The 21,819-nt window shown below is 44.6% G+C and overlaps 1 protein-coding gene across 2 annotated transcripts in view; it reads right to left on the reverse strand.

The window, feature by feature from the left end:
• Mps1 (Monopolar spindle 1) overlaps window positions 1–15,365 on the reverse strand; it is a 146,599-nt gene extending 131,234 nt beyond the window's left edge. Inside the window, exons 1-5 of one of the 2 annotated variants that reach the window (XM_065437331.2) lie at window positions 15,070–15,365; window positions 13,676–13,756; window positions 13,101–13,179; window positions 12,927–13,030; window positions 8,317–8,499 (exon numbers count right to left, since the gene is read on the reverse strand). In XM_065437331.2, coding sequence (XP_065293403.1) covers window positions 8,317–8,499; window positions 12,927–13,030; window positions 13,101–13,179; window positions 13,676–13,743 — 434 coding nt within the window. In that variant the 5' untranslated portion in view covers window positions 13,744–13,756; window positions 15,070–15,365. Of the gene's footprint in view, window positions 1–8,316; window positions 8,500–12,926; window positions 13,031–13,100; window positions 13,180–13,675; window positions 13,757–14,786; window positions 14,923–15,069 lie in introns of those variants that run through there. The other variant, XM_065437341.2, reaches the window with a different exon arrangement.
• Window positions 15,366–21,819: the final 6,454 nt, after the last annotated feature.

Below are 21,819 nucleotides of genomic sequence, written 5' to 3' on the forward strand. Positions count from 1 at the left end.
TCACACGTGTTGCTTTTTTTGCACACAACGAAACAGCTTTTTTGAGTGCGTGCACCTGTGCAGTTCGATTACGCTATGGACGTACACGTATAAGTGTAACAGCAGGAATATTTGAGGCTTGCGAAATATTCTCGTGTGCGGATTTTCAAAGCCTTGAACTATGTGCATAAAAATGCATGAAATTTTTAATTCTGATAATTTTATTTCCTTTTTTATTGTTGTTATTTATGAATGAAGAGTGCATATATACCAACACAAAATATTTTTTTCTCACTTTACGGTCACCCTAGAAAAATTACGGTAATGTTTTTTCGAAATAAGTCCCTAAGAAGAATCGGAATGTGCAATAAAAAAAAATCGACCCTGGGCGGTCGCATATGGCGAAAAAATCGACCCTCAAAGGGTTAAGGGCTCAAACCGCCACAGGCACAATCGAAAACGCTCTGAAGGCCTTTCGGTACACGCATTAGGCATATCAGTGCTCATACTGTGACAGGAAATACTGGGTGCACGCGTATATAATTAAGGAATACATACTGTGTCCCATGGCAATAGCCCCTTCCCACGTTTATGCTTCACTGCAATACTTTTGCGTATGCTTCACCAAGTAACATTTGTGTATGGAGGTGAAGCTGACTTTCGGGAATCGGCATTATGCAACGCATCGTGCTTTCCAAGTTTCTAAGCCAATTGTGAGGACCACAAAGGCAGAGTCCATGCAATTGCTGACAGCAGTGAACTCTTTCAATAAAAAACACAGCATCCAATGGCAAGAAGCTTCATAGCGAACATTGAAGTAGCTAGGCCTAGCGTTGCCACCGTGGTGGCTACAGCTGCCAACAGATCTGCGTGCAAGAGCGGCGGTTTGAGGCGGCAAGGTAATCAAAAGGGCAGCGGCGGTGGCTTTGATTAATGTCGTTTCGGACCTGCGGTCACAGCAAAACCTCCTGAAAATCACACGGTGAAGCTTTCTTACGCTTGAAATTTCAGACATTCTGATACATTGACTCTATGGGGTACATGGTGATGCCGCGAAGCTGTCCAAATTATCGGAAATACGGAAAGTCAGTCGTTGACTGTACACTGGGCGACTCCTCCAGCTGACAACAGGGCGTCAAAGACGATTCATTACGATTCCTGTCTGTTACTCGAGCCAGCATTACCTCGACTTTCGACCCTTTCAATAAAATTACAGCTAATTTTCCCTGATAGAAGCACAAACTCCCCGAGTTTTTCCAGACTACTCAAAATCCCTGAGAATGCCCAGTTTTCCCGGTTGGTAGACACCCTGATTGAGGAATATGGATAGGAAAAACATTGTACAAATGTGTCACGGATATTTCCTTCAATGTGCACAAGATGATTGGTTGTTGACCGCCCTGCTCTGAAGCCACACTGATGATCTCAAGCATTTTGTTCAGCGCAAGAAAATGTATAAGGCACCGATTAATAATTTTTCATATAGCTTACAAAGGCAACTTGTGAGAGCTATCGGGTGGTAACTTGCCACCGAGGAAGGGTCTTTACCCTACCTCAAAACAGGAACCACAATCGCTTCTTTCCATGCGCATGGAATGTATCTGGTGGCCTAAATAGTGTTGAAAAGTGCAAGTAATGTAACTTGTGTGTCAGTGTGTAAGTTTTTGATCATGTCATACATGAATCTGTCGGGTCCCAGTGCAGAGCTCCCACATGCGATGAAGGCAGCTCTCAACTTGGCAATACTGAAAGGCCGGCTATATGGTTCGTTCTGTCAGCATTCACACACGACTGGCTTACATTCTATTTGTTTGTGTTTAAGGAGCTTGACACACGCTCAAAGTGCTCCCCAAGAGCCTGCCTGGTCTTGTAACGTATTTCCTTGGTCGTTCAACTAGAGGAAATGAATGGATTTGTTGCCCTTTAAGCTTTCGTAAGCCATTCCACACTTAAGCCTCCTGTGTGTATCAATTTATACCCAAGAGGAACCTCATCCAGCTTTCTTTCTTTGCTTGATGCCTTGTCCGCTTTCCCTGTGATTTAATATTTTTAAACAGAATGAGATTTTCTGCATTTGGCGATCTATGCAATACGCCCCATGCCTTATTCTGCCTCTTTCGCGCCACTCTACTGTCTTCGTTCCACCAGGAAACCCGTCTTGTAAGTGAACCACCATTCATTTGTGGGATAAACTTTTCGGCTGCATCAATAATAACAGTGGTAAAATGTGCAACAGCATCAACTATACTAAAATTGTCTATAAAATCTCATGGTAGATAAGCTGATTCTTTAAAATGCTCCAAGTCAGCCAATGCTAATTTCCATCAAGGAATATGGGAAGGGTTCCTATGCAGAGTTATCAGGTTTAAAGTTACAAAAAGTGATCACTTTCAAAAAGGTTATTGATGACGTTCCATTCCAGGTGAAGCAAAGGAGAAGCAAAGCAAATTGCTAGATCTATGGATGAATACGAGTTGTGTTGGACGCTGCAATAGGTCGGCTCCTTCTTATTAAACAGGCAGGTACAGGAGGTTGGAAGAAAATGTTCAATGAATCGACCTCTCGTGTCACATCAAGTCTCCCCACATCGTGTTGTGGGCGTCAAAACTGCCCACGAGTATGTAGGGGTCCAGAAGCTGATCAATGAGGTTATAGAGATCACTTTTTCCGAGATGATAGGAGGTATGTATATAGAACATACATTGACCAGTTTATTAAAAAGGATTGCCCGAACTGATATTGCCTCAAGGGGCGTCTGAAGGGCGACATGTTGACAAGCTACAGACTTGTCGGCAACTATTGCTACACCGCCGGAAGCATTAGCCTCGACACAGCCTTTTCGGAAGATGGTGTAATTGCTAAGAAAGAACACACATCAACTTTGGATTATGTCTGTGTAGCAGCTGAGGTTATGAGGAAGTCCTCTAACATTCCATTGCAGTATTTGTGTCTCCATTATGATAAATGTGTTTTGAGCTGTATGTTTAAGAGATGAAGATTTGCTCACGGGCCTTTTCCAGGCGCCATGCCGTGAGGTTTGCCATTTTTGAAGTGATTGTGAGAATCTCGCCATTCCTTGGGCACTGGCAGTGCCGCCTGGCTGGTCATTGTGTCCATCGCCTCTTGTGAAGTGCTGAGAGAGAGAGAGAATCAACTTTTGTACTGAGCCCTTAGTGACGGTTGGTGCGCGCTGGCACCAGCTGGGGTGGAACCTTCTTCTCAGGTCCCATATGCGTCCAGCAGTTCCTGGCCCCTAGCCGCCAGCGCGAGCTGGGTCGGTAGGTAGGGGCTGGACAACAAGGTCTCCCATCGCTCGGGGGGGGGTTCTTGAGCTTAGTGCACTCTGCAAGGATGTGTGCTAGAGTGCCTTTTGACCGTCTGCAAAAAGGGCATGAAGTGTCATGCTCTGTTGGGAACATCGTGTGCAAGAGCACGGGATGCGCTAGCGACCCCGCTTGCATGCGTCGCATGATCGTTTGCTGCATTCGGCTGAGTTGCGGATGCGGACGGGGAAGCCTACATCTGCCGCTTCTGTACATTTGCGTGATTTCTTTGTAACTTGTCACGGGGTGCGGTAGCTCTGGCTCGTCCTTGGCCCGGATTGACAGTTCTCGGGCATAGTGGTTGGCGAGTGCGTTGCCTTCCACTTGGGAGTGAGCCAGGACCCACACGAGCTCAACGGCTCGTCCCAGTGATTACACACGCTCTTGTGAGCACCATGTTTGACGTGAGGGCCTTGAGATGTCGGACGAGATTTTTGAGGCCACCAGCTTGGAGGACCATGGCCCCTTTTGCTGAGGTGGTGCAGCAGTGCCTGCTGCATCCGCTGGGGGGGTCAGATGGCATAACTGCGGACTCACTGCTTGTGGACCAGACAGCCGCCGGAAGCCATCGTGTTGCTGCCCCCTTACTCATCACATTGGCAAAAGTGTTCTTGGGCAGGTAGGAACCCGCCTGTGTGCCTCCTCGAAACTTATATTTTCCTTTACTTTAATTGTTACAATTTCCTTTTCTTTTTTCCAGGATGGGCACGACCGCTAGTATGCTGCATGCTCCACATCACAGTTTACGCAGTGGAGAGAGTTTCCAGACGATTCAGATGTATGCTCATGAGCACTGCATTTCGCACTAGTTTGGCGGCCTCGGCAGTTCTGTGAACTGTGGCTGAAATGCTGGCATTTGAAACATCGGAGGGGATTTGGCACGTATGGCCTAGCACAAAGCTTGATGTACCCGGCCTCAATGGACTCAGGCAGGACACTTTAGCCGAAGGTGTGTATCAGGTGCTTGGTCTGGATTTTGCCATCCTGCCTCATCTTAATTCTTTTGACATTGACAACATTTTGCTCACTGAAGCCCTCCAAAAGTTCAGCCTCAGTTAGCAAGAGCAAATCATCGTATGAGACAACGCCCCAGGTGGTATTCATAGTGCGGTGCGGCGTTACTGTCACTTGAATGTCCCTAAATGACACTAGACTAGGCAGCTTTTCGTACTGTTTCTGATCATGGAGCTCCAAGAGGAGATCCCCACTTGCCATCCTCGATGCCTTGTAGCCTGGTGCAAGAGCATCAGTGAGAGACTTGGAAACTAGAAAAGGGGAGGTAGTTTGTACTTGTTTATCCGATTTTCCTTATAAATGACGTGGAATCGCGAGAAGTTTGGTCTTTGACATCTAAAGAACTGAAACACATCTTAGGTGTGCCCTCTTTCTTGAGGGCTATCAGGGGAGTGGAGGGAAGGAGCTAGCCACAAGGATATGTGGAGATTTTGGCAGCAACGCAAGCCACTCACCATGGAGTCCTACAAGGGGACGCTGCAGGACCTGTGAAACAGATTTTGCCAACGCCAGCTGTGCATTACCATTATAACCGAATATGACATAACCTAAGTAGGCTACTCACACAGGGTTAACGCTCGCTGCCTAAAAAATCGGAAGTAATGCAGAAGAAAGCAGAAGACAGGAAAGATTAAAAGTGAAAGAGAAAGACAAAGATTGGTGAGGAGGATAAGAAAAGGCAACTACCAATTTCCCCAGGAAGGGTCAGTCCAGAGGTGCCGTCTATGTGAAGCCGAGGTCAAAGGGGTGCGTTGGCTCCGCCGAGGTGCCTTAAAGTCCAAACACTCAGCATTGGCTCAACCCCCAGGATCCCCTATTCCCCAGACACGGCTAAGCCGTGCATGGTTAGACACGGGAGTGTTCAACCCTTATGTGCTCGGGTAAGTGGTGTCGGAAAACAACAACCGCCTGCTGACGCAGACTGCGATTTGACATCACATCATGTCACCAAGCAAAAGCCAAGGGGGAAAAAAAAAAGGCTAGGAAAAGCACATACTATGAACATGAAAGGCAAAAATTTAGAGTGAACCTAAGAAAAACGCAACATAACTTACAAAAGTGGATAAGAAAGCACAACTGCATCTGCTTGCAAGCAGACAACCTTCCTGTCAAGTTTCCAACTGATCTCAGCTGCCATCTTGTTTGAACAGCAAATCAGCCTGCACCATTTTTTACTTGGGTGCAGTCATTCCAAAGCTATTTTCTTTTTTCTTGCTGGCTTTATCAGAATTGCAATGAGACTTAAGATGGCCACTGTCCACTTAGCTGTCTATTAAGACATCGAAGTATTGGAACCCAGGCCAAGTTGGCTTTGTATTTGGAAGCCACATACCTCATTCTAGCCATGCCTACAACTTGACTAAATTGAGGCTTTTAATTCCATATTGTAGCCACAACTGCAGCCAAATAGCGATTGCACATGTGCATGAAGGTGCCATTTTGAAACTATTTATTTATCTATTTATTTATTTAATTTATAACAATACCTTCAGGGCCAACAGGGCCATTACAGAGAGGTGGGTGGAAAAAGAAAAAGACTATACATAAAAAGTACAAGCAAAAAGCAAAAATCATGATGTAGATGCCTGTTCAATGATATGCTTGGCGATGGATGTCTTGAAGGATGGCTTGTCTTCAATGCAGGCAATAAGGGGTGGAAGGTGGTTCCACTCTGCGCTAGTCTTAGGTAAGAAAGAATCAAAAAGCACATTCGTTTTGCAGCTAAGGATGGCAACTTTATACGGATGGTCAACACGTGATGATATGTATAATGAAATTGAAAAAAAAATCCTGTTTTAGTGTCTGGTTATGAAAGAAAATGCTTTGGAAAAGACTAAGGCATGAAATTTTTCTACAACCTGGAAGATTAGTTGGACCAAGTTTTGTCTTCATTAAAGAAACACTAGCTCTACAAGTATAATTCGAAAGGATGAAGCGAACTAAGCAATTCTGAACAGATTCTATAGCCTTGATTGAAGTGAGTTGTACGGGGTCCCATATGGATGATGCATATTCTAGCTTAGGCCATATTCGTGTTTCATAGAAAAGTAACTTCAGATGGGATGGAGCCCGAGAGAAGTTTCTGTGCATGTAGCCAAGGGCACAGTTCGCATTGTTAGCGACACATTCGATGTGCATGCACCAGTATAGGTAGTTAGTAACGTGAACACCAAGATATTTAAAAGACAGGACACTCCCTAGTGAAACTCCATTAATCTTGTAATCGAACGTTTTGGACAGATTAGATTGGCGTGAGATGGACATAATTTTACACTTAGATGGGTTATTAGATAGGTTAAGAACCACACACCATCACTCACACTAATTAAATACATTCTCAGGATCACACTGAAGAGTGCAACTATCGTTAGGGTAATTTAGTGCACGAAAAAGAACACAGTCATCAGCTAAAAGCTTAAGGGGAATGCTAATTCCAATCAGAAGGTAATTAATATAAATTAGGAAGAGTAAAAGACCCAAAACATCGCCAAAAATCGACCCAACATCGACCCAAAACATCGCCATGTTACGACACATGGCGATGATAACAAGTTGTTAGCCAATACAAACAGAGCAGTTAGCCAAGAAACATTCAATCCATTTGAAAAGATTAAAGTCAACATTCAGGGAACTTATTTTAAGGAGTAATTGATGTGACACCTTATTGAAAGCTTTAGCAAAGTCTAGAAAGATACAGTCGGTTAGTGAACCACTATCTAAAGACGATGGTAACATATTAGTGAAAGACGAGAGTTGAGCCACGCAAAAAAAATTCTTTAGAAAACCGTGCTGAGAACTGAGTAACGAGTTGCTTTCAAGAAAAGAAACGAGATTAGAACATACAATGTGCTCTAGAAGTTTACAGGGAATGCTTTTTAATGAAATATGCCTGTAGTTAAGAGGAGAATTCAGATTACCTCGTATGAAGAGTGGAACCACCCTCGCTACCTTCCAATCGGCCGGCATTGTGGAGCATTAAACAGACTGGATGAAAGGTGCGCTAAGTATACGCTGGAATAAACAACAGTATTTTTCAAAACATTGAATTAATGTTGTCAACACTGCAACTGGATGATAACTTCAGGACCTGTATCAATGTTGCAATACCTGTAAAATCGATGACTATGGTGTCCATGGGAAAAAAATCATGCTTAAGCATTTCTAGGGCCACATCAAAAGAACGATCGGTAAACGATTTGGCAAAGGCAACGTTCAAGGCAACACAATGTTCATTACTTGTCATAGTATTCCCAGCGCTATCAGAAATGTAATGACATTTCGTTCTTTGGGTCTGATAATGCTTGCTGGAATGCACGAATGGTGCATATTTTAAAGGGACATCATGAAGTACTGACAAATTTTGAAGTTGTATAAACTCTATACACTTCTTTCGTGCAAAAGAATCACACTTAGCAATTGCAAAGGCTTGGTCTCAAAAGGCCAGACCTGCCGTCATCAAGCTTATGGTGGCGTCATGACTATGTGCAATGGTATCGCTCATAAAACATTAACAGGGGTGGTATTCCCCATTTAATTTTGGAGATACACTGTCACTTTCACAAGATTTCCCGTAACTAGAGCCAGACACATTGCCACCTATGGGCAACAGAGCTCATAAAACACTGCCGAGTGAGTTGTCTAGACCCAGTTTCAGGAACACTGTTGCCCATAGGTGCCGACGTGTCCAGTGCTGGTCAAGTAAAATCTTGCGAAAGTATCTTCGAAAGTGACTACCTGAGAACACTGCCCCAAGAGCACTGTGCAAGCTCATTCTCGCTGCGCCACAGAAATTACAGAAACAGAGCCAACCACTGTATTCCGACATTGCAAAGCATCCACCTCATGGATGTTGTAAGTGAAACTGGTTCATAGATACAAGTGTTAATTACTAAAGGTGCTCTAGCGCTGTGGTTTACAGTGTGTGGACCTTCATCCAGAGCGAATAAAAATGACACGTTACAAACATAATGTCAGTACTCTTAAGCACTACACAACATACCTGGACTGTGAAGACGGGTTAACTGGAGAAGGTGGCTCTGGAGTCCTTGAATGGCCACTGGAAGAGTCTCCTGATGTCTGAGAACGACACGGTGTACTCATTCCACTGCCTGTAGCCAATGCCATTTGAAATCCAGAAATGCTAGACACGCTCTTTTCTGGGGTAGTCTTCATCTTGGCGTCGCTGAAAAGGAAATATAAAATTAGGCACTACTGCAGAAATAACTATCAATGTCAGACTTTTCTTTAACCTGATTAACATGTCCATCATTAGGTGCGAACACTCCAGCCCACAAAATTTGCAGTAAATGAGTTATGAATTTCCTTATTTTTCTCTAAGTAAGATAAAAGCAACGCTATATTGCCATCTTCCCATCACTAAAGTGATGTAACGTATTATATACCATATACATTACTTATTTTTAATACCGATAGTTTACTTTGGTCATAAATCAGTATAAAACTGACTGAACTCTGCTGTGCGCACAATTTTTTATTACCCTGTTTGGCTGCATGAGATCTGATTGCCTCACTTTTTTTTTCTCATATGCGATCTGCTCAGTTAACTGGAATTTCTTCACCACTTCCTCATACAAAATAAATATTATTCAGGTTTAAAATCTCTATACATTTTCTTAAAAATATATGCTATCACTATCTTTTTTTTCTCATTTGCGATCTGCTCAGTTAACTGGAATTTCTTAACCATTTCTTCATACAAAATCAATATTATTCAGGTTTAAAATCTCTATACATTCTCTTAAAAAGATATGCTATCACTATCAATATGCACACCAGTATGTTTCCCTGCTAGTCAATATGAGAGAGAGAGAGGGAGAAACGTAGGACCATTTGGGTACTTCGTATCTGCCTCCCTAATGTTTTACATCTGTAACAAGTTATAAGCAGTGCAGACTGGTATGAAAAGGAAACACCTGATTTGCACCCAAGACTGAACTTTCCATGTTTTCACACAAGAAAGTGCTACTGAGAGGCAAGTTCTTTGATTGGAGTTCTGTGCGCACAATCAAGATTGTGATTAGTGCATCCGAGCAGATATGCCATGGTTTCAGCAATGACAACAATTTTTAAATATTTTTGTACCTCAATGGTCACACAAACGGGGTATTACATTATGGATGGGCTGAGTAGTGAACAGTAACACAAGGACAGTCTTGAAATGATGCCGGTTGGAGGGGTGCACAGCATAGTTAGGTAGACTGTTTCAGTCTTCTTTTGTCGCAAAAAATTTGTGTAGGTGAGTGGTGATCTGCATCAGGCGAGGATACATGGATTTACCATGGTCTATGAGGTTAGACAGGCAATGAGCTGGCATTATAGCTGGAATTGGAATCGGCATTTGATAAAATTTGTGAAAAAGGCAGTCTAGAGATATCACATTGCGATTCTCGATTATCAAGACTGGCATGGGATTTAATTTTGGAAATACTGCGGCATAAAAATATTCAGAAAAATAAACAGGGCTGCACAATTTTGATTTAATTCAAGTGTGTGATGAGCTAAGCTGATGAGGATCCCAATAGAGCATGCATATTTAAACTGTGTTCAAAGGGGCCTGGTTGGTTCATCTTTAGAATAAAAAACAAACAGTGCTACACAGGATGAGCGAGTAAAGAGCACAGGACAGAGTATTGTTTTATGTATATATATATATATATATTAGAATATCTTAAATTAGGATGGACATATGTAAGGTAAGCTAGTGGTTTTACTGATGGGGTCGGTTAAGTTCCGGTGCAGAAAACCTAGAGTTCGATTCGTGGCTTTGGCTACGCTTATTACATGATGTGACCAAGTCAGATAGCTTGAAATGATTGTGCCGAGGTATCTATACGACCCTTTATAATCCTTTCTGTGTCAAGAACAAGTCTCACCCGTCCAGGAATTTCCTTTTGCCCTCTATCTACCAAAGATATCAGGCAGTTCCTATATCATTTTGGTGGGAATGCTGCACAACTAGATGGTGCCAGCTTCTCCGAAAGCCGACTTTTTGTGGGTGCTGCTGGTATAATGCAGCAAAAGTATGTCTTCGCCGAGCTTTAAAAATGGTATGCAACTGCAGTGATGGCTGCCTTTTCCAATGCCGGAATCATGGCACTTTTGAATGTTTCTTTGCCTGAAGTAAGTAATTAGACTTGGATAGCTCTTACGAGTTGTGTTTGAAGCTTTTACATAGATCTGACGATTGCAATGAAGCAGTTAGACCTCTGGCGGCCTCTCTCACATAAACGCAGTTCAAGACACATCACTTCGCCACTGGAGCCTGTGAGATTTCTTTTCCTCACAGCACTAGGAATGAAGCTTTGCATGGAGGATAAAAAAAAGCACACTTGACTTCTTTTCCAAGAAATGTCAAGCTTTATGCAGGCTGTTTCTGTGGTCAATTTTTTAATAAAGATTGGCAAAAATTGCAAATTTTCAGAAAACGAAACTATGAAGTTAACAACTCTCTAACTCGGCAAGCGAAAATGATATCGCAATTATGTGAATTGCACCTGAGAGTACATCTAACGCAGACAAAATTGATATGTTACACATGAATCTAAAAAAATTGAGTAATATGTAAATACAGCTTTTGCAGAACCCTGGTACACAACGTAACAAATTCACGTTAGATATAAATTGACGTATAGAATTTGTCCGCTTTGAATGCCATTTACAGAACTGCAATATCTGTTTTTGAAGTCGTCGTCCAGCGAAATTCCACATTTGCAGCGAAGTGCATTCACATACATAGATAAGTCCAGGCCAAAAGCACACAACCCCACGCAGCAGTCAGGGTGGCTCTTTTGACATGTCCGGTTGGCGTAAGTTCGTGGTCTTCTGCCGCCAGCCACTCGTACTCAGGGCGGAGGTGGTCCTTAAAAGACAAAGATTCAGGCTTGCCTCATGACCATGTCGCACGTTGCTGGCACGGACCGATCATGCATTTCAGCAACGTACGCCGCTAGCTTGGCCTCCAGCTTCGGAAAGCATCTCGACTTTGGCCCGCGGAAACCTCTTCGCTTGCCATCACAGGTAAAAATTTTGCTTCGCTGCAGTCGCCACTCTCGCACCACCCATACAGAAACATCGAGCTTGCGGCCCGCTGCGCAGTGATTTGTTTCCTCGGCGTAAAGGATGGCAGCCCTCTTGAACGCTGCTGTGAACGAGTGGAGAATGTTTAGTGGACTTGGAGCACTCATGACTGAGGAGCACAAAAGTAGCACGTGGCTGGCAGTCAAGTCAAATGCATGAAACTAAAGAGCTACAGGGGAAAAGAAACACGTGAGCGGTGTCTGCTCTTCCATGAACTATCGATACTCCTCGAAAGCGCTGCTGTTCTGAGGGTGGCGTTGCAAATGGAACAGCGGCACTTCCATGAACTATCGACACCCCCAATGAGCGCTGCGTGCGCTGTAAAACTCTCAAATATGTTGAAAAACCCTTCCGAAAAGTGAGCACAGGATAGGATCCTGAGCACAGGATAGCGGAAGGCTACGGGTAGGGCCGTAGAGCAAATATAAAATTATAACTACTTTGTAGCTCCCCTGATATCCCTTTGGACTCGCTTTTTTTGCGGCGCCATGTGTTGGTTTCTACGTTAAGTTGACCCCCCCACTTCAGATTTTCAAATTTAAAAAAATAGGTCAACTTACAATCGTGTAAATACAGTATATCATAAACGCACTCGAGTGACTACAAAATTGTGCTACTAGGTTTATTCACTCATCATATTCATATGATATCAGCATTTCATTGTTGTAAGTGGAATCTGGCTTGGCAATGCTCTTTTTCCGTCGACAGATTGCCACCTTCTCTCTCTTCCATTAATTTTTTTACAGCTATTTAATCACTTAACATACATCGTGCCCCCTTCATACGTATCTCATCGCACCGGTCATCCACTTCAAATTGCACGCACACGTGCCCGGACCACTACTTTTCAATCATCATTTTTTATTCAAGCAGCAAGAGACTGCAATGGCCTTCCACAAGCCATCGCAGCCATCACAAGCCCATCTGCCTTTACCGAAGCTATTGCAACCCATATTCGAAAATAAACACGTTTCTAATAGTTCCTTTATTAACCGCCCCTTATGTAATACCCCTCCAATGGGGTTTTTAAGGTAATAAAGTGAAGTGAATAGTGTTGAACATTGTCAAATTGCTAATCTTTAGTTTTTTGTTCTTGTATGCCCAGCTCTATGCTGATGAAAAGTCTAATTAGTCTGCAACATTCTTGAGAGTGCCAGTTACAGCAGAAAAATTGTTCATACCTGGATAACTTTCAGTTGTATAAGCAAAGACAATGGACAGTCTGGTACTGCAACTCTCATGCATGTCATATCAATTGTAATATAGAAAGATGGATCACATGAAAACTGAACACCCAGAGTCGTGGACATAGTATAATACTTTGTTTAAAGTTGAGTATCATTATGAAGAAGTGCTGATAGTGCCTTTTCTTTTTGCAGGTCCATAGTGTCCATGAGGATTATGTTTAAACAAACACAGTTCATAAGATTTGCTGAGCACTGCTCCATTTTAATTTGATCCACCCTTAAACCTGTAATGACAAAAATGCTTATGGAAGAAAAAGGAACTCACAAAGATGATGGTGACCTAATTGAGGATGGAGTCCTGAAGAGGCCAGGCCGTGAGTCAGCATGTCCAGTGTTTGCAAGCCCGTCCTTTCCAGCAGGTGTCCAATACTGGTGAAAGAATATTTTTGTTCAGCACAAGAACAATCTAACAACCCACTTGACAAACAAGCTAGCTCACCTGGAATGGATGTTGCAAATGTGACAAAGAACTCATTTTTTTAAAGCCATAGTTGCTACTGTGCTTGGTTTTGGATGACCTGCAAAAAAAGATGCTGGTGCTGAAACTAATATTCACATATCGACACAGCCTTCCTAATTGTATTTCTGCTGTCAGGCTTATGCCACCTTTTTTTCACCGGCAAACAATTTTTCTTCATTTCAATCATATGAAATGGCCCTAGTGACAGGGCAAAACACATGCTGTTTCACAAAACAGCACTGCAGCAAGACAAGCAGGAGCTGGAAGCTGCACTATATGAATTATTCTACACGGCACTGAATATTATAGATAAAAAATCTACTGAAGGCACCACCAATCTTATTCCCCTGAGCCAGATTAAAAAGTGAGCGCATGCATGTTCCTGGGCAGCAGCATGTCCAGTAGGTCCATACAGCCTCTAGCTCAGCAGTACAACGTTTTGAATCAAATCGGGCCCTTTCCTTCCCACTGTAAAGATGATCAAAACATCAAAAATGCCCAAAGTTTCCAGCTAATAATCCACAAGTGCTACACAGCCCACCCTACTGTGTTACCTTGGTTGATCAGCCAGCAGTGATGAAGGCAAAGCACGGCCTTCAGACAAAGGAGTGGAAGCCCACATGATCTTGCGAAACCTACAAGTATACAAGGCAGCCCAAGTGAAGATCTTTGCGCAAGAAGAGAAAAGAATGCATCACTAAACTAGTTGAACCAGTTGTTTTAATAACACTAGGGACAACTCAATCACTTTCAATCGCTGATGGGAAAGAACCAGTCATGGTAATAGCAACAAAAAGTATTCGGATATAGCCGTTCGGTAACTAAATTTGCAAAGCATCGTTGCAAATAGTCCAGACAAGGTGACACTCTTAAAGATGTGCTCAAAAATTCTGAAGTATAAATTTCAAGACGATTACAAAGATTAACACAAGTGGCCACAGAGCTGCACAAATCATTCACATTCTTACAATGACCTCTGCAACTAGCTATCAATGACTTCTTCCATTGAAGGTATTTCTGCCATCAATGGCACAGAATATTTGTCAGGAAGCTACACCATGAGCTGGCTGAGAAATCGTATTACAAGCTCTGTTTAAATATTAGCAATGAATGGTACGTGCATTGGTATGAGCATCTAACCACATTAAAATGAAGCCGTTGCACTAAGTTGTCAAATTCGGTACTCGGCAGCAGAATGCCTCATCTTAAGCATAAGAAAACGTAAGAGCTTATCTAGTCAAATACTAGAAAACACAGTAGTACTTGTGTGCATGATTACCAACAAACAGGCACAAACACAAGTTTCAGATTCATAAATGCAGCCCCTTGGGCAACATTATGAAACATCCGTTTCACACCTTCACTGCCAACATGGCAGCACACATATTAGCACAGCTGGCCAAAAACGAAATGGCCGCGCGTTCGATACAGCGCTCCTACAAGGTGCGGATCGACAGATTTGGGCTACACGCTAAATACTGCCAGCTGGCATGTCTTAGGGACCTAAATTTTGGGGATACGTTTTGACCCACCGCGGCTCCTTAACGCGCGCCTAAATATAACCGGTACATGCTATTTGCAAAAAAATCAGTGGCACCAGAACAGTACGAACAACTCATTTTTTTTGAATTAGTGCTTTAAGCACCCGGACAATATCGAACACACCAGCGGGAAGGAATTAAGTGATTATAATTGGTTGCTGGCCACTGAATTTTCCAAAGCTCGAGCCATGACACGTTCCAACGTTCAGATCGAAGCAATCGAAACTTTCAAGCCATGTGCGCAATTCCAAGCGAGCACATAAGGGCAATTTCGATGCATCTACCACAGAACGTGCAGAAAATATTTCACTATCCAAGGAGGCGCAAATTGTTTTCAATTCTCCAGTCCTTATCCGTCGAAAAAAAAAAATTTTTAAGTGCAGAAAAGTATCATGAACACGACGTACCGTCAGTGGTTTCAAGCGCTGCCGTTCGCAGAAGCCCAACAGGCACGCGCAGTGCAGCCGAGCGTTCCACGAACGCGCAGTGCGTGCAGCCTCAGAAGCACGTAACTATAAGGTTAAACTCATTTCATACAAAAATGCGCGTCAAATTGTCTCCTAAAGCTTATCTACACGGCGAATCAATGCCAAGAACATTAGGCTGTCCAATTAACCACAACTACAAGGATTTGAAAACAGACGCCACTATAGACGCTACAACCACAAACGCAAGTAGGTCCCTATGATGATGATGATAATGGGGCCATCCTTTTGTATCGGGTTATGGTAACCGGGTGGACGTGGCAACCACGCCTAAGGCTGGTTGATGCTCTACGGCTCTACTGCCTACCTATTAGAGCAAGGCAAGCGCTTTTGAAGGTAAACGCCAAGTATGGGTGGTATTCAATTCCACGTCTCATAGGGAGCGCCCTCAGAAATTAAAACTCAAATCTTAAAGGCTGTGCTTTTACTGCTTGGCGGAAGCGATTTTAGGAGCCAAAAAGATACACGTCGGGTGGCGTTCGAAGCCGATTGTGGATTTCTCATTGTACGGGCACAGTTATTTAGATATAATATAAAATATTACACAATTAAAAAAAGAAACTAAAACATTGTGTGTTTTCGGTTCTAGAGCGTGCATTCATAAAAAGCATAGTCTTCGAAATTTGTTTTCGCTAATCTGAGGGAGCCGTCGCTGAAGCAGGCTGGATCTGGATTTGAAGAATGCGTACTCCCATGATGTGGGCCCGAAACTTAGCGTTACCGTTTCGTTACCGAAACTACGTTCGGCGCATGCAGCAACAAAAGAATGACATTCGAGATCGGGTTTTGTTATGCAGAGAAAGCCGTCGCTTGGGGCTTGGATTTGTAAGCGGTGTCAAATCCACGCCTTGGAGAAAAAAAGATGCAAATCTCGAAGGCTATGCTTTTGAAAAGTGGAGCAAAAAACAATGCTTGGTCGCTATGTTTTCCACACTTTTTTTTATAGAGTTCATCGGAGTGCACTGGTAGGGTAGCTAGCGCTGGCATAAATACTAGAAACCAACGTTACAGTACACTGTACCAACGTTCTTAGTACAATAAGAACTCACAGCCAGCCGCATAGAGTTTCTGAACACGTCACCTAGAGGGAAATGTGGCGCTAGTGTCTACGGGGCTTCTCTTGCACTCTTAGGCAAAGTTACACCCTTTGGCTTGCCCCTTCTGCCACACAACGATAATCGTTATCTGCCTTGATGCGTTTCCTTTCTTTAACGCTGCGAGCCCGGTACTTTCCAGTAACGAACGGCACGCGCGTTATTAGCATAGAACAGTTTACACCCTTTGGAGTGCCCCTTCTGATAACGCGCGTGTCGTTCGTTACTGAAAAGTTTCGGGCTCGCAGCATTAAAGAAAGGAAACGCATCAAGGCAGATAACGATTATCGTTGTGTGGCAGAAGGGGCAAGCCAAAGGGTGTAACTTTGCCTAAAAGTGTGAGCGCCTAAGAGTTGCCTTAACCCATTCCTCAACCAATTGCCTGAGGCATTGCCTCAACCCATAGAGAAACTCTATGACACACGGAGGAAAGAAACTAAGGAGAGGCCCTGACGTCACTCTTTGCGAAGCAAAAGTGAAGCCGGAAGTTGGCGCTGCTCATGGCGATGCTCCGCCTTTTGGGCCACCCTCCTCTCTTGTTTACATCTTTCGCGAAACCACGCCGCGCTGCGCGTGGTATCGCGCGCGGAGCGCGCGCGCTCGCGCAACAACCGGCAGAGCACGGTGCAGGTAACACAGCGCAACAAGACACGGTGACTAACGCAAACCCGCCCACACAGCGCCTTTGCCACAGCACAAAACCTACCAGAGAAACCTACGTGTGAGCGCTCAAAACCATAACAACGCCGCCATTGTAACCCAAAAAGCGTGGCCATACATAAAAAAAAATAAAAAAGCAGCAAAAAATTAGAATCCATTACGTCATTACGCTATTGGGCTCTTGCATTGCCCAGGGAGCGCTGCGAAAATGGTGCTAAAAAGCGCCCTCTGCCCTGAATTGGGTAGTAGCAAGCTCGATCGTCTGCTTCGGAAAGCCCGTTTACAATATGGACCCGCCACTTTCGGTTTTGTTGTACCACGGCTTGCAGCGAATATCGGGCGCCGAAGATTTTTGCAGGGGTGGCCTGCTGCGTAAAGGCAATAAATTATGCAACGCCGAATACGTGCAAGCCGTTCAAGAAATAAGCGGCGAAGTTTTAGCGCGCTGTCAATCGCAAGTGAAGCGAGTCGCGTACGAAGCTGAACTTTAAGTAAGCTTTGCATGCTGCTATAGATTCAGGCGCACAAACACGAAGAAATGCTTGCTATATATGAATTCACAGCAGCGATAAGCAGACATCATGTGTACGGAACTGCTCGAGCGCACGACGGTACGCGCCGTGACGGCAGCGGTCTTTCAGCATGCCGCGAAACGGCGGGCCTCCTACAATCTTTGTTGACTGCATGCCGCTAGACAAGTAGTTATGCCTGCACTACAGTAGCGGCCATCTGTCCCTTTAGCCACTGATAAATAGCTGATGCAATGCATATGAGCTCGCAGTAACGTACGTGCGAATCGCGCTGAAGCGCGAGCTTGTGCGCTGCTCGCTTGATGCAGCTTTTAATGACAGCGCTCGAACATCGATGTGCTGCAATCAATACTTCCTTGCTGTGCTGCCTCAACGTGCTGGCTTGAGGGCAAGGATGAGCACATTTAACTATCTAACCTGTATTGCTCGTAGTGGTGTCGTGAATTGTCACCGAATCAGCCCGACCATCTGTGCTCATTTGAACACACCTGGTCATTTCACCCCTTCGCACCGGTCGAATTGTTAATTGTGGGCTGTGGCCGTGTCTCAAATCATGAATCACTAGCCATTCCTGCTGCTATGTCAGTCTGCCATCGGGACTTCAGCTGCAAAAGACCGAATTTTAGAACGCAGATAATTAAGCAGCAGTCAGCATGGCGTGAAGTTTCGCTTACCCAGCGCGACGAACTGCAGCTATCCAGCGCACCCGACGCTCCACTTCGTGAGGCCTTGAAGGAAAACGGTAGAATCTGATGTTGGGATTCAGGCCTTCTTGTTCATGGCAGCCCACGACGCAGAAGTAACGACGGTGACGCTTTTTCGAAGCTGTCTCTCCGGATCGGCGTCGCCGATTCCTTCTGCTTCCAGAGTTACGTCTCATGGAGAGTCCGTTTTCGTTAAACTATAGGCTCGCAGCGTGGTCTGTGAGAAGTGACGAGCCTTTTCGCACTCGCAACAGGGCAGAAAAAAGTGCCAATCGGCGCAAAACGTGCTTCGCCACAGCCAGGGCTCAATACTACCCAAGCTGGTACTATAGTACCAGCTTGGGTATAGCACAAACGTTATCTGGGTATACCCGGATAACGTTTCGCGCGCCGCCACCAGGCGCCGCTACTATACCTCAAACTCCAGCGCAAGGCGCCGATTGTCGACATAGAGTTTCTCAGTATAACACCTAGAGAGAAATCTGGCGCCACCGTCTATGGTTATAGGGGCGCCGTGCCGTCATGGGAATGACGGTCTACGTGTCTGCGAGGCTCGTGTTGTAAGAGGCCATAGAGTTTCTCACTATAACACCTAGAGGGTAATCTAGCTGGTGCCACCGTCTATGGGAGTTTCTTAAGGGGGCACCGTGCCGTCATGGAAATGACGGTATATGTGTCTGCGAGGCTCGTATTGGCTGGTGTTGTAAGAGGCTTCGTCTAAAACGTGGATATGACTACGCAAATAACGCCTTCTTAAGGTAAAATCTTCATAAAATGTTTCCATTCACGCATATTACATCTTTGCTCACCTACAATGTATTACCAAGCAAAGAAAAGCAAGAACAGACGACAAACTGTTTCAAAGCGAGCGCGAATGCTATCGTCTGTCCTCCATCTTTAGCGGCCCGCTGATACTTTTTACGTATCATATAATTGTACATGCTATAACAAGTCCTCATAGTTAAACAAAACATCTTTTTGTGTAATATTAAAGCTGACACAGCTTGTTACGTGGTGTTTTAGTCGAAAATGAATCATTGTTACAGACGGAACGGTGCTTGCCAGGCGCGTCTTCAAGGTGTCCTGGCTCTCCGAGAACGATGGCAATCCGAAGTCACAATCTACCAGCATTCCCATTGTGCATTCCCATGCATACACGACTCGCCATGCATACCACTGAAAACCCCTCAATTTCCCAAAGTAGCGCCAACCATAGAGTTTCTGGAAACTCTATGGCGCTAGAGTTACTGTATGTGCTACCGACGGTAGCATATACAGTAACTCTATATGGCGCCAACCACTTCCCTCCTCCTCTGCTCGGCGCGGCCTAAGGTCCGTCTGTAACAAGGTAGCGACATCTAGGCGTTCCTGCATATGCTCCCTGCGGGAGCATATACAGGAACACTAGCGACATCTGCCGCGCGCGCCACCTAGGAAGTTCCTTTAGCAGACGGCGCCCATGCTAAACGGCGGCGCCGCGACATTCGTGAGGTGAAAAAATATCTGCACACGCGCGGAAATAAAACGCTACTGGTGCCTGACTGTGGTGAAAAACGAAAGAAGGGGCCGAACTGCTAAATCTAGTCCTTTAATTTCAAATGAGCGCTGAAAGAGAGAGAGAGAGAATAAACATTTTTATTCGGTGAATGAAGCTTTGGAGAGGCGTCCTCATTCCATAATGCCTTGAGCTCGGGCCGCGTAAGAAAAAAGCTCCAGAGAGCGGAATGAGTGCTTGATCGCCTCGCGATTCTGCATGTTCACCTTTTGTTCGTTTGCGCTCAATCACCGCGCGAATCTTGGCGATTGCTTGCGCTTAATCCTGTTTGCTTTGTGAATTATTTTGCTCGTAAGTGTGCTGCGTACACATAGCGCTTACCTTGAACGAATAAGTCGGGTAAAAAAGAAGGCTGACAGTGGCTTGGACCGAAAAGTTTCGACATAACGTCGCTGAAAGGTGCGACCCTCACGGCAACTAAACAACATCCTGTATGTGTGTGGAAACGAGTGCGCCAACAGACTTCTTGCCAGTGAGTCTGTCTGTTGTGTAGCGATTACACGACGACTGTTTTGTTTTGTGGTTCAGTGCTACGAGCCAGTGCAACTGTCGTGACATTTTAAAGCGGCGGTATGGATCATGCCAGCGAGTCTCTTCGATCGTGTTCGGGCTGCTAGCGCGATCTAATGTCGCGGCGCACCAACATCGAGTGTAGTGTGTGCGCGTGTGTGAATGCGGTTGACTGTTCTCGTGAACCGTGCGACGTCGCCACGTAAACTTGAATCAAGACGCGCATTGTTGTGGTTATGCCTTTTCGCCTCTGTGCACCGCTAAAGCCCCGTAAGAATTAGGGCGCCCTTATACGAAACGCACTCTGATTGGCCGAGCTATTACTGCACTGTGTTTTGCTGGCGATCCGTGTATCGCTTCTGGCGTTTTTCTTATGCTAATTTGCAGTAGTGTTTTTCATCAGTAAAATGGCATCGCCGATTACTGAAACTTATTCGAGTGTAAGGGAAACTGGGAAGGAACGAGCTCGCAGCTGTATGTAATGTACTCTGATAAATTGTATTATATACTATTACACTTTATTATTTGATGGCCAGTAGCAGTGGCTTTGCAGTATTTGTTTTTAAAAGCAGAGTAATGCAGGCACTTAGGAATATATTTATTCACATATGCAATGCACAAAAAACGATTAGGATATGCACAGTTGGAAATGACTTTTTGGATATATTGTAAAGCGCAGTTAACAACTGCGCGCAAACCCAGGAAAGTGTGAAAGTAGAATTCGCTGCTGAAATTTATTTTTTATCACACGTAACGCAATGCGGATATTTGTCAGCGAGTTAATGCGTTTCTGCCCCACTATTTACTTGCATGCTAGGTCATACTCCACTTGCTAAGTCAACGGGCTCATAATGCACTAAAATCAATAATCTCCACAAACTTCGGCCGTCAAGATTCATGCGCGTGAATGAAATACTATCGCAGCTCTGCACGCACACGTGTATACTCTCTGTCGCACCTTCGTATCGCTCTACGTTACTTCCTCGCATAGTCGTACAGTTACCGATGGTTCTGTCTTTCCGTCCGATTCTATGCGATCACATTTATCTTCTGGTTAGGTTTCGTTTGCCGCGCGGAATGCAAAATAACTTCTTGCCGTCCTCCGTCTGATCTCGGCACTCACCCGCACAGCAACAAGGCATTTCCGTCCTTTGCATCTTAGGTCATACTGAGCTATTCAGCGGGCTCATAACGAACTAAAATAAATGATATCCACAAAATTCGGCCATCAACATTCATGCGCGCGAGTGAAATACTATCACAGCTAGACGCATGCGCGTGTATACTTTCTATCGCACCTTTGTATCGTTCTGTGTTTCTTGCGTTGCATAACCGTGCAGTTACCGGCAGTTCAAAGTCCTTCCGTCCAATTCTGTGCAAGCATACTTTTCTTCTGGTTAGGTTCCGGTTGCCGCGCGGGATGCAAAATAACTTCTTGCCATCGTTCGTCCGGTTTCGGCACCCAACCGCAAAGCAACAAGGCAATTCGGCCCTCCCGGAACGAAATTATCACAGCAATGTGCATAGCTCAACAGGCGAAACGCGCGCACTTCACCCGGCACGCAGGAACTTTCATGGCGGCAAAGGGACGGAGCAAGGTCACATGTCACCGATAAGCC

This window comes from Dermacentor albipictus, chromosome 1, assembly GCF_038994185.2.
Source record: "Dermacentor albipictus isolate Rhodes 1998 colony chromosome 1, USDA_Dalb.pri_finalv2, whole genome shotgun sequence".
Lineage (NCBI taxonomy): Eukaryota > Metazoa > Arthropoda > Arachnida > Ixodida > Ixodidae > Dermacentor > Dermacentor albipictus.